Raw genomic sequence first — 11,119 nt, 5'->3', positions numbered from 1 at the left:
CAATTCTACTTAATTGTTTAAAAGAAATAAAAGTTCCTTTTAATTTTTGCCACTCACATTTCACTCTCTCCCTCCTTTTGCAGCCTTTCTTTAATAGATTCTATTCCACCATTTCTTTTGATATTAGTGTAACTCTTGTCCTGTACCGAGTTGTCCTGTGGCGAGATGGCGGTGATGAGTTGTCTTGCAGTTGAGTTGGCTGTGCCGAATTGTCATAGACACCCCCCCCATATGGATTTGGTCTCCCTTGAAGACTACCAGACTTGCCATTTACCTTTTTCTAGAGTAGCTTCACTCTCCATCTACAAATATACACAATGGAGACTGAGGATAATGCTGTAGGAACCTTCTGAGACCAACAAAGCAACACATTTGCCTTCATAAGATGCCACAAGTATTTCTCAACTTTGGCAGGTTTAAGATATGCGGACTTCCATTCCCAGAATTCCCCAGCCAGCATGGCTGGCTGGGGAATTCTGGGAATGGAAGTCCGCATATCTTAAACCTGTCGAGGTTGAGAAATACTGGGCCAGACTGCTTCTTTTAAAGAGGGACTAAGTTAAATCAGAAGGAGCACTCAATCATGTGTCTGCCTTATTTGCATATAAAGTGCAAGAAGCTTTTTTTTAAAAGTCAAAAAGCGATTGCTAAAAAAAGTAAAAAATCCTCCCCTTCTTTTCCCCCCACTAGTCTCACAGCCCGGTTTTGGGAGGCGAAAACAAAAGGGTGAAAAGTGAAGAGGATGGAAAATATTTCCTTCCTAGTTGCTTTTGGTGTAACAGTCAAGCAAACATACGCGCTTTAAATACGGACAAAGCAGATGGTGAACGGTACCAGCCCCGGCTTCATCAATTCGAATACAAGCCCCCGTTCATCTGTCTGGAATTTAGAACTCGTGGGTTATCGTTGTTGTTTTTTTTTCATTTAATTCTTCATCTTTGAACTCCATGCTTGCTTTTTCACCTGCCATCTCGCCCACCCCAAAGGCTTGACAAACAGAGAGAGAGAAGAAGGTGTCACTCCTTCAAATAAATTCCTGTTCTTGAAAAATCGTCCCGTACTGTATATGAACTTAGTGAAGATTTGAAGAGCCCCAAATCTCAAATCCGGAGACGCAATTCTTGGAGCTGCCTTCCCAAGTTGCTTCTTTTGTGTTTTGAACCACCGTTGACCCCTCCAGGAAGCAGCTGGTTGTTCACACAACAGCCTTCTTTCTCCCTGTTGTAAGGCACTGATGGTGAGCAGACCATTTGGTGCAATCAGAAAGTTGGTGCCAATCTGATCTTTGACAATATTCGGCTGTTTTATGAATTCGTTGCGCAAGTCAACTGACATACGGATGGTTCTTCCCCGCACGCTTCAAAAACGAAAATGTTTTCAAAAATGAAAAAGGTTTTGAAAAATTTCAAAAATGAAAAGATTCCAGGAGTGGGGGACTCTGCACCGAAGGTCTATTCCATATTGATCTCCAGGCCTCTCACTGACCTTCTTCAGAGAGTCACCAGGTAGCAATTTGCAGCATGATACATTCCCACCAACGCTTCCTTGGCATGTTCTCAGCAAGGCAATGATTCCCAAAGAAACGGGACTGATAACTTTAGGAGTCTGTCTCCTTTTACGTGTCAAAGGTTGCTCAAAGGTTTCCTCTGCACGAATCCGCAGTTCACCCTATTCAATATCTGCTTCTTTCTCTTTGAAGAAAGGCTTACCCTGTGCAAATTTTCAGTAGTCCACATGCGTCCATCAGGGATCTTATTTTTTTAAAAAAATTCTTTTCGGTCTCTGATGGGACTTGTTTTCTGAGGAGAATTATCTGGCATTACGAACGGCAGGCAACACATCGAAAATCTGCCTCTTTGACCACACTGTAACTGCAGCCCACACAAGCTACGTGGTACCAGGCATCGCAGCCATCGCACTGGACCCACTCCACCATCTCATCCTGGGGAAGGCGGCACCGGGGAGCCGCACATGGCTCCAGGGAAGAAAGAGTCTGGGAGAAAACTTGGCCGGCGCTTCCCAAAGGATTCTTCCGAGGCCGACCACGACGCTTCCTGGAAAGAACCAAACAGAGATAAAACATTTGTAATGCATTATAAAAAGGGACGTGGTGGCTCAGTGGCTAAGACACTGAGCTCGTTGATCGAAAGGTCAGCAGTTCAGCGGTTCGAATCCCTAGTGCCGCGTAACGGGGTGAGCTCCCGTTACTTCTCCCAGCTTCTGCCAACCTAGCAGTTCGAAAGCACGCAAAAAAAATGCAAGTAGAAAAAATAGGGACCACCTTTGGTGGGAAGGTAACAGCGTTCCGTGCGTCTTTGGCGTTTAGTCATGCCGGCCACATGACCACGGAGACGTCTTTGGAAAGCGCTGGCTCTTCAGCTTTGAAATGGAAATGAGCACTGCCCCCTAGTCGGCAACGACTAGCACATATGTGCGAGGGGAACCTTTACCTTTACCTAATGCATCATAATCACCCAAGCGCATTCCTGAAATAGTGTCACACCTGCCCCAACTTAGATCCTTAGGAAAGAAAGACCCTCGACTCCATTTGGTTGAAGTGATAGGTTCTTTTACTAAAGGCAAGTGGTTGCAGCGAAAGTAAGGCTAGATCTGAGTATTCCCGCACAAAAGGTTACAATTTTCCCCTTTCCCTGGCCCTCCTCCCTTGACCAGTTCAATAGTGTCCAATAGCCTCACTATCTGATGTTTCGGGAAATGCTTTGAAGCTGGGCACTTCTCAAAATAGTTTCACATTCTATTCCCAGGCCAGGCATCTTGGAGGTGGATTGGGCTGACAGAGAGAGTGACTGGCCCAAGGTCAGCCAGCTTTCATGCCTAAGGCAGGACTAGAACTCATAGCCTCCTGGCGATTGGCCCAAAGTCACCCAGCTGGCTTTCTTGCCTAAGGCTGGACTAGAATTCAGTTTCCTGGTTCCTAGCCTGGTGCCTTAACCACTACATCAAACTGGCTCTCAGAAACAAGTATTTTGTTAAAAGAAGAATCTACTCCCATTTGCATGCTTTCTAACTGCTAGGTTGGCAGGAGCTGGAGCAAGGAATGGACGCTCACCCCTTGCAGGAACAGTGTCTCGAACCCAGTCTGTCAGCTTTCCAGCTGACAAGCTCAGTGTCTTTAACCTTGCTTCTTTAATAAAAGTAATGTTGCATATAACATAGACCTTAAAGCAGTGGTGAAATCCAATTTTTTTTACTACTGGATCTGTGGGCGTGGCTTGGTGGCTGTGGTGTGGCTTGGGGGCCATGGCTTTGTGGGCATGGCAGGGGAAGGATACTGCAAAATCTCCATTCCCTCCCCACTCCAGGGAAAGGATACTGCAAAATCCCCATTCCTTCCCCACTCCAGGGGAAGGATACTGCAAAATCCCCATTCCTTCCCCACTCCTGGGGGAAGGATATTGCAAAATCTCCATTCCCACCCCACTCCAAGGGAAGGAAACTGCAAAATCTCCATTCCCACCCCACTCTGGAGCCAGCCAGAGGTGGTATTTGCCGGTTCTCCAAACTGCTCAAAATTTCCGCTACTGGTTCTCCAGAACCTGTCAGAACCTGCTGGATTTCACCCCTGCCTTAAAGGGACTCACCCACTCGGTGTGATATGAAGCTTTGGTTCTATATCTTCCTGGATGCTTTTGCTCCCTTCCTGCACTCTTTGCTGGAGCCTCAAATTGCTACTCGGGCAACACCGGTAAGTTCCCAAGCGCTGCTCCTTATCTGGGGGTGGCTGTTCCTCTTCCAGACGTGCGATTTCATCCTCAAGTTCAGGAAGCACCGTGTGAGCCGACTTACGTCGATTGCGGGACGGTTTCGGCTGGGCGGGAGGATCCGTGCATCGGCTCCGACTCAAAGAGAAAGTGAAGGGATGGGGTTTCAGCTTGCTAAGGCTGCCGATGGAGCTGAGGATGAGGGTGGCTTTGGGGCGGCACGAGAGGGAGGTGGGCGAATGACGGGATAGGGGATGGATGCGATGGTTGTCGGAAGGCAACACCGGCCGGAAACCAGAGGAAGAAGCCCACGGGGCTTTGGGTTCGGTGATAGCTGCAAAGTCTTGCGGCCGAACACGGACTTTCTGGAAGAGGAAATAAAACTCGGAGTTGCCGTGCGGCGGCGGCAACACGCAACCCTCGGGCACCGGGCTGGAATGTCCGAAAGTCAGAAGGTCTCCATCATTCAGATCTACCCGCTGGCCATGGGACATGCGGAGAGCATTGATGTATGTACCTGAAAGGATAATTACACAGGGAGGAAAAAATGTTACGTGTAGTCTCTAGTCCTCAAGGTATGACCAGCCGCTAAGCAATTGTTTGAAGTCACAACAGACTCCAAAAATGTACTTATGACCCAGATGTGAAGTTCTGATCGGCAGTTCCCTCCCCTATGATCACATTTTGGGAACATTTATGGCCGTTTGCAGCATCCCACAGTCACATGACCCTGATTAATGATGGTTTTCTGTCAGAAACCGGCATTTATTTGCAGTTTCTGGCAAAAAACGCCCACTGCAGACAAATGGGTTCACTTAACAACTTCGGAATTCATTTAAGAAAAAAAAAAGTTGTAAAATCAGGTGAGGCTTGTGATGACCAGCTTAAGGACAGGTATGACTTACAACTGTAATTCTGAGCTCAATTATGGTTGTTGAGTCAAGGACTACCTGTCAAAGACTGTACAGGTAGTCCTTGAATTACAACAGTTCACTTAATGACTGTTTGAAGTTACAACGGTACTGCAAATAGTGATTTATAACCATTTTTCACACTTATGACCGTTGCAGTATCCCGATGGTCATGTGATTTACATTCGGACGCTTAGCAACTGACTCACATTTATGACGGTTGCAGCGTTCTGGGGACATGTGATCCCCCTTTGTGACCTTCTGATCAGCAAAGTCAATGGGGAAGCCAGATTCACTTAACAACCGTGTTACTAACTTAACAACTGCAGTGATTCACTTAACAACGGTGGCAATAAAAGTCCTAAAACGGGGGCAAAACTCACTTAACAAATTTCTCACTGAGCAAGATAAACTTTGGGCTCAATTGTGGCTGCAAGTTGAGGACTACCCTGTAACCAAACCATCATCTTTTTCAAATGGGCTGATATGTGCAAGACATATGAAAGGGAAATTGTTCTTCACACAGGAAGTGGTGTAGGGTTTCCTGCCTAAGCAGGGGGTTGGACTAGAAGACCTCCAAGGTCCCTTCCGACTATTCTATTCTATTCTATTCTATTCTATTCTATTCTATTCTATTCTATTCTATTCTATTCTATTCTATTCCATTCCATTCCATTCCATTCCACTCCACTCCACTCTATTCCATTCCATATACAAAACTGCTTTATGACAGGAATGGGCAACTGGCCACACGAGGCCCTCACACCTGCACAACTTTGTAGCCAACAGTCTTCTTATCACAGTGTGTTTGGACCAGTATTAGACACACTAATATGGTGTAGCGTTTCCTGCCTAAGCAAGGGGTTGGACTAGAAGACCTCCAAGGTCCCTTCCGACTCTGCTATTCTATTCTATTCTATTCTATTCTATTCTATTCTATCCTATCCTATCCTATCCTATCCCATTCCATTTTCTATTCTATTCTATTCTATTCTATTCCATTCCATTCCATTCCATTTTCTATTCTATTCTATTCTATTCCATTCCATTCCATTCCATTTTCTATTCCATTCCATTCCATTCTATTTTGTATTCTATTCCATTCCATTCCACTCCACTCCACTCCACTCCACTCCACTCCACAACTGCTTTATGATAGGAATGGGCAACTGGCCACACGAGGCCCTCACACCTGCACAACTTTGTAGCCAGCAGTCTTCTTATCGCAGTGTGTTTCGGCCAGTATTAGACACACTAATATGTGGAATTTGTCCCGTCACAACCATCCCGTTTCGCAGAAGCCGATCATGATAAAGGAAAGGAAGATGGACACTTAGAAAAGTATTTTGTTATTTACAAGTATTTGCAGCCACTTAATACTCAAGTTTACGAGACTTTTTTTAAAAAAATATTTCATGTGTGCAGGATCAAGTCAGGTGCTCAAGTATTGCAACACACCCGAGAGAAGCAGAGAAGTGAAAAAAGCAGCGTGCTCTCTAAGTGTGAGCTACAGGTGGTCCTTGACTTGCAACAGTTCATTTAGTGATTGTTCGAAGTTACAACCGCACTGAAAAAAAGTGACTTATGACTGTTTTTCACGCTTATGGCCACTGCAGCATCTCCATGGTTAATAGGATCAAAATTCAGATGCTTTGCAACTGATTCATGTTTATGATGGTTGCAGTGTCCCAATGCCATGTGATCGCTTTTTATGACTTTCTGACAAGCCAAGTCAATGGGGAAGTCAGATTCACTTAACAACCGTGTTACTAACTGAGCAACTGCAGTGATTCACTTAACAACAGTGGCAAGAAAGGTTGTAAAATGGGACAAAACTCACTTAACCACTGTCTCACATGGCAATAGAAATTTTGGTCGTACGTTGAGGATTATCTATATTGTAGTTTGTTTCATATCAGGCCTTTTGGAATGTGTGTTTCTCCTTCAGCAATGAACTTGACTTTTAAAGGATAAGGTTGACGCCCCTTATATAAATATTACCTGTATTAGTCTAAGCAATTATTCAACTTCTGAGCTGTGGGTTTTCTTCTGAAGTCCTCAAAATAAATGAATAAATAAAAGCAATTCTTTTTAACCCTCAAAAGTCCAACCGTGCTGAAATTCAATACATTTAGGAAGGAGTGTCTGAACTCCTTGATAGTACAGTGGTCTACGCACCCTGTTATTAACACAGCTACCTGCAATTTCTGCTGGTTCAAATCTCGCCAAGGCTCAAGGTTGACTCAGCCTTCCATCCTTTCTAAGGTAGGTTAAATGAGGACCCAGTTTGTAGGGGCAATAAGCTGACTTTGTATAAATATACAAAAGGATGAAGGCTATTGCTTAACGCACTGTAAGCCGCCCTGAGTCTCCGGAGAAGGGCGGCATATAAATCAAATTAAAAAAAAAAAACCTCTTTGGTGTTGTGGTTAACACCTAGAAACCAAGAGATCCCGACTTGGACCAATCACTCTCTCAGCCCAACCCACCTCACAGGGTTTTGTTGTGGGAAAATAGAAGGCAGAAAGAGTATTATGTGTGTTGGCTACCTTGAGCTATTTATAAAACTAATAAAAGTGGGATGTAAATAAACAATTAGGCCAGGATTTAGCAGCTTAATATAGGCAATCCTCTACTTACGACCACAATTGAGTCCAAAATTGATGTTGCTAAGCGAGACATTCGCTAAGTGAATTTAACCCCATTTTACAACCTTTTGTGCCACATCAAGCGAATCACTGCATTTGTCAAGTTAGCAAACACAATTGTTAAGTGAATCTGGCTTCCCCATTGTCAGAAGGCCGCAAAAAGTGATCACATGACCCTGGGACACAGCAACTGTCATAAAATACGAGTCAGTTGCCGGGCATCTTTGAATTTTGATCACGTGGCCACGGGGATGCTGCAACGGTCGTAAGTGTGAAACATGGTCATAAGTCACTTTTTTCAGTGCCGTTGTAACTTTGAACACTAAACAATTCATTTAGTGAACTTTGAACACTTCACTAAATGAACTGTCATCAGTCAAAGTCTACTTGTGTTCACAAGAACTCACCATAACTGCTGCAGTCCACGAGGCCAACTCGCCACTCTCCCGCCATGCTGTCAGCATCCCGTTCTGCGTGTATCTCCGCGTGAACCCGGGAGATCAAGGCTGGGTTCTGTTCGGACACCAGAATGACATCACAAACTTCAGCACGGCGACCCAGACGATAAATGCAGCTGGGCTTGGCAGGTCGGAAAGTGTAGAGATCCCGGTTTGGCAAATCCCCAGAAGAGGCCGGGCCCATCCGGAGTAACTGGAAGCAGGGCAGAGCTTCAGAAAGCATGGCTAGGTCTCCCTCAATCCAAAGGCAGTGGTGTCAGGTGACAAAGCAGGTCCAAGGCAGGGTTCAGTCACTCCACCTGCAAGCCGGCAAGTTGACTTTCCGCTGTGACAAGCCAGCAACCTTTTTTTTTTTTTAAGGGAAAAGCAGCAAGGACTGGATGTAAGACAATAGGGTTCAATTGCAAAAACTGAGATTGTTACAAAAATTGGCTGAATGTCCCAAATCACAGGCTGTTGTGCAATGACAGGTTCATCTCTACCTGAAGGCGGGTGGGTGAGGGGTGGGCAGTCCGGGATCCTTCCATCAGCAGAGCTTCCTTGATTAACCCCAATTGATTTAACTGCAAAGAAGAAGAAGAAGAAGAAGAAAATAAGGCTTCTTCAGTCATGCAGCCCCTTTCATCTCATCATGACACGCGTTGCAAGACCACCAAGGTTTGCATGACATGCGTTGCGTGACACGCGTCGCAAGATGTGTTAAGGACAATTAGTTCCTCGAGAGCAATTTCGAGTCAGACTGACTCCTGACCCGCCTTGTGAGTGCAAAACACCCGTGTCTGCAACCAGCCATGGGAATTCTTGCCTGAAGTCTTTTTTTTTTTTTTCCTTCCCCCACTTCTGCAGGTTTCCACGGCAGGGAAAACTACCCCGCAGGTCCCGAGTTCGTGGAAATCAGCCCCGCCGGGCTTCTTCGCGCATCTTCCTCGGGAAAGGGAGGATGCAGATCTCGAGGGACCGGATCGAAACCGCCTCGGCTTTCTCCAGCAGGTTGAAGATCCTGGAAATGAATTCGAATTTATACCGGCCGGCCACAAAAAGCTGCAGATTTCTCGTCTCTCCGGTTTGCCCGGCAGCGAAGCCGGACCGCCCTTCCTTGCAAGCGTTCTGGAACATCCAAAGCCCCGCTCTGCTCAGGCAACGCGGTTCGGTTCTAGAACCCGGGCGTCGCCGTAGCAACGAGCGATCTTGGGCGTGGTGGTGGGTGGGGGGAGGCCGGAGGGTTCTCGAATCTCCGTCTCCTTGGCGACGCCTCGAATAGCCTTATAAAGGTCCGCGCTTCGCTTCTGGCCCCGAGGCTTTTCTCCCTTGTCAAAAGCCGCTCCCCGGGGCTCCGAGCGGCGCGCGCTGCCTTCCGATTGGCCCGGCTGAAGCGAAGGGAAGGAGGAGCGGCCGTAGCCTCCGACGCCGATTGGCCTCTCCCAGAGAAAGCCTTGCTGTCCCGTTGGCTGGGAAGGCTCGAGGGCGGGTCGGCTAGCATAAAGCGCGCGAGGCCAGACGCAGGGCTTGGGGCGGAGGAAAGGCCCTGATTGGTTGGGAGCGTCAGGGTGGGGGTTCGGCCTTGTTGGCGCTTTCGGCCGGCGGAAGGCGATTGGGTGGCGGAGGGGGGGGGGGGAGAGGGGAGGGAAGGTGGGAGGAGGAGCGAGGACTAGGGCCGCTTCCCAGCTTCGCTTTCTAGCTAGAAAGTGGCCCAGTAACAGGAATCCTCGACTTACCTCGTTTAGTGACCGTTCAAAGTTACAACGGCACTGAAAAAATTGACTTGTGACCCAAAGGTGCTTTTTAAAAAAGAGGCAACTGGACCTTCTGTTTTTTCTTTGAAGACGTTTCGCTTCTCATCCAAGAAGCTTGTTCAGGGTCTTATAAGAAAAAGCAGAAAATCCAGTTGCCTCTTGAAAAGGCATCTTTGGGGCAACCATGACCTGGATGACTGGGAATCTCCTGAGACATTTGACCTAATGACCCGTTTTTTTCAGTTACAACCTTTCCAAGATCCCCATAATCATATGCACTGCACACCAGAACAACTAGACACAAGAACAGTTTTCCCGAACGCCATCACTCTGCTAAACAAATAATTCCCTCAACATTGTCAAACTATTCACTAAGTCTGCATTACTATTACCATTAATCTTCTCATCGTTCCTATCACCCATCTCCTCCCGCTTATGACTGTATGACTGTAACCTTGTTGCTGGTATCCTTAAGATTTATATTGACTTTCCCTATGACTATCATTAAGTGTTGCACCTTATGATTTTTGACAAATGTATCTTTTATTTTATGTACACCGAGAGCGTATGCACCAAGGCAAATTCCTTGTTTGTCCAATCACACTTGGCCAATAAAAAATTCTATTCTATTCTATTCTATTCTATTCTATTCTATTCTATTCTATTCTATTCTATTCTATTCTATTCTATTCTATTCTATATGCTTGGAAACAGGTTCATATTTATGATGTTGCTGTGTCTCAGTATCATGTGATCACCATTTGCGACTTTCTGACAAGCCAGAAAGCCAATGGGGAAGCCAAATTCACTTAACAGCCGGGTTACTAACTTATCAACTGCAGTGATTCACTTAACTGAGGCAAGAAAGGTTGTTAAATGGGGCAACACTCACTTAACAAGTGTCTTGTTTAGCAACAGAAATTTTGGGATCAATTGTGGTCGTAAATTGAAGACAACCGGTATGGGCAAGCTGAGAACCCCCTTGAAGGATGGGCAGGAGGTGGTGATGGGGCGTGAGTGTCAAAGCGTAAATCAGCCTCGTTTTCCCCCTGGGGTAATTGCACCTAATTAGAGACGGATGGATCTTGTTTTCCATGCTGTATACTTTAAAGAAAGAAAAACCGAAATATATACATTCTAATAAAGATTTTATTATAAATTATATAACTTATATAAATATAAATATATATTTTATTATAAAAATAGAAAAAACTAACTAACTACATCTTTACCGGCAGCTTATCACACAGACGAACAAAGGAAGTATAAATCAGGAAGTTAGAAAAGAATGTAGACATGCGCAGTAGCTTAAAGTTTCACAAGACTAGTCTTATCCTGTTGCTATAGATACGTGATAGAAGTTCTCTGGCAGGCTCAGAATGGATGCTCAGCTGACAAACATATAACACAGTGACAGTGAGAATCCGCAAGGATTCCTTGTTTGAAGGAAGAAATGAATGCAGCCGCTTTGAAAGAGTGGATGGAAACTAATCAAGGAGAAAACCCCCCCTTAGAACTAAGGAGAAATTTCCTGAAAATTAGAACAATTAATCAGTGGAAAAACTTGCCTTCAGAAGTTGTGGTGCTCCATCACTGGAGATTTTTAAGAGATATTCAGCATCTGACTGAAATGTATAGGGTCTTCTG

At 45.5% G+C, this 11,119-nt stretch overlaps 1 protein-coding gene across 2 annotated transcripts; it reads right to left on the bottom strand.

The window, feature by feature from the left end:
• Positions 1-906: 906 nt before the first annotated feature.
• TCF19 (transcription factor 19) lies at positions 907-9,162 on the bottom strand. Of its 2 annotated transcripts, XM_034421563.3 has the most exons (4): positions 8,222-8,302; positions 7,689-8,082; positions 3,603-4,239; positions 907-2,054 (listed from the first exon to the last, which is right to left on the bottom strand). In XM_034421563.3, the coding sequence occupies exons 2-4, from the start codon at positions 7,960-7,962 to the stop codon at positions 1,820-1,822; spliced, it is 1,146 nt and encodes a 381-aa protein (XP_034277454.2). In that variant the 5' UTR covers positions 7,963-8,082; positions 8,222-8,302; the 3' UTR covers positions 907-1,819. The 2 variants fall into 2 exon arrangements, with proteins under 2 accessions (XP_034277454.2, XP_087744244.1); XM_087888118.1 differs by having other exon boundaries at positions 7,689-9,162.
• Positions 9,163-11,119: the final 1,957 nt, after the last annotated feature.

This window comes from Pantherophis guttatus, chromosome 2, assembly GCF_059756535.1.
Source record: "Pantherophis guttatus breed Tessera chromosome 2, ASM5975653v1, whole genome shotgun sequence".
NCBI classification, from domain to species: Eukaryota; Metazoa; Chordata; class Lepidosauria; order Squamata; family Colubridae; genus Pantherophis; species Pantherophis guttatus.
The sequence above is the reverse complement of the archived record's forward strand: the minus strand, read 5'-3'. Positions and strand labels throughout refer to the sequence as shown.

Coding starts and splice junctions, on each gene's coding strand:
- TCF19 (XM_087888118.1), bottom strand. CDS start 7,962: ATGCTTTCTGAAGCTCTGCCCTGCTTCCAGTTACTCCGGATGGGCCCG. Junction 4,240..7,688: donor CGTGGACTGCAGCAGTTATG/GTGAGTTCTTGT, acceptor TTATCCTTTCAG/GTACATACATCAATGCTCTC. Junction 2,055..3,602: donor CTTCATATCACACCGAGTGG/GTGAGTCCCTTT, acceptor GGTTCTTTCCAG/GAAGCGTCGTGGTCGGCCTC.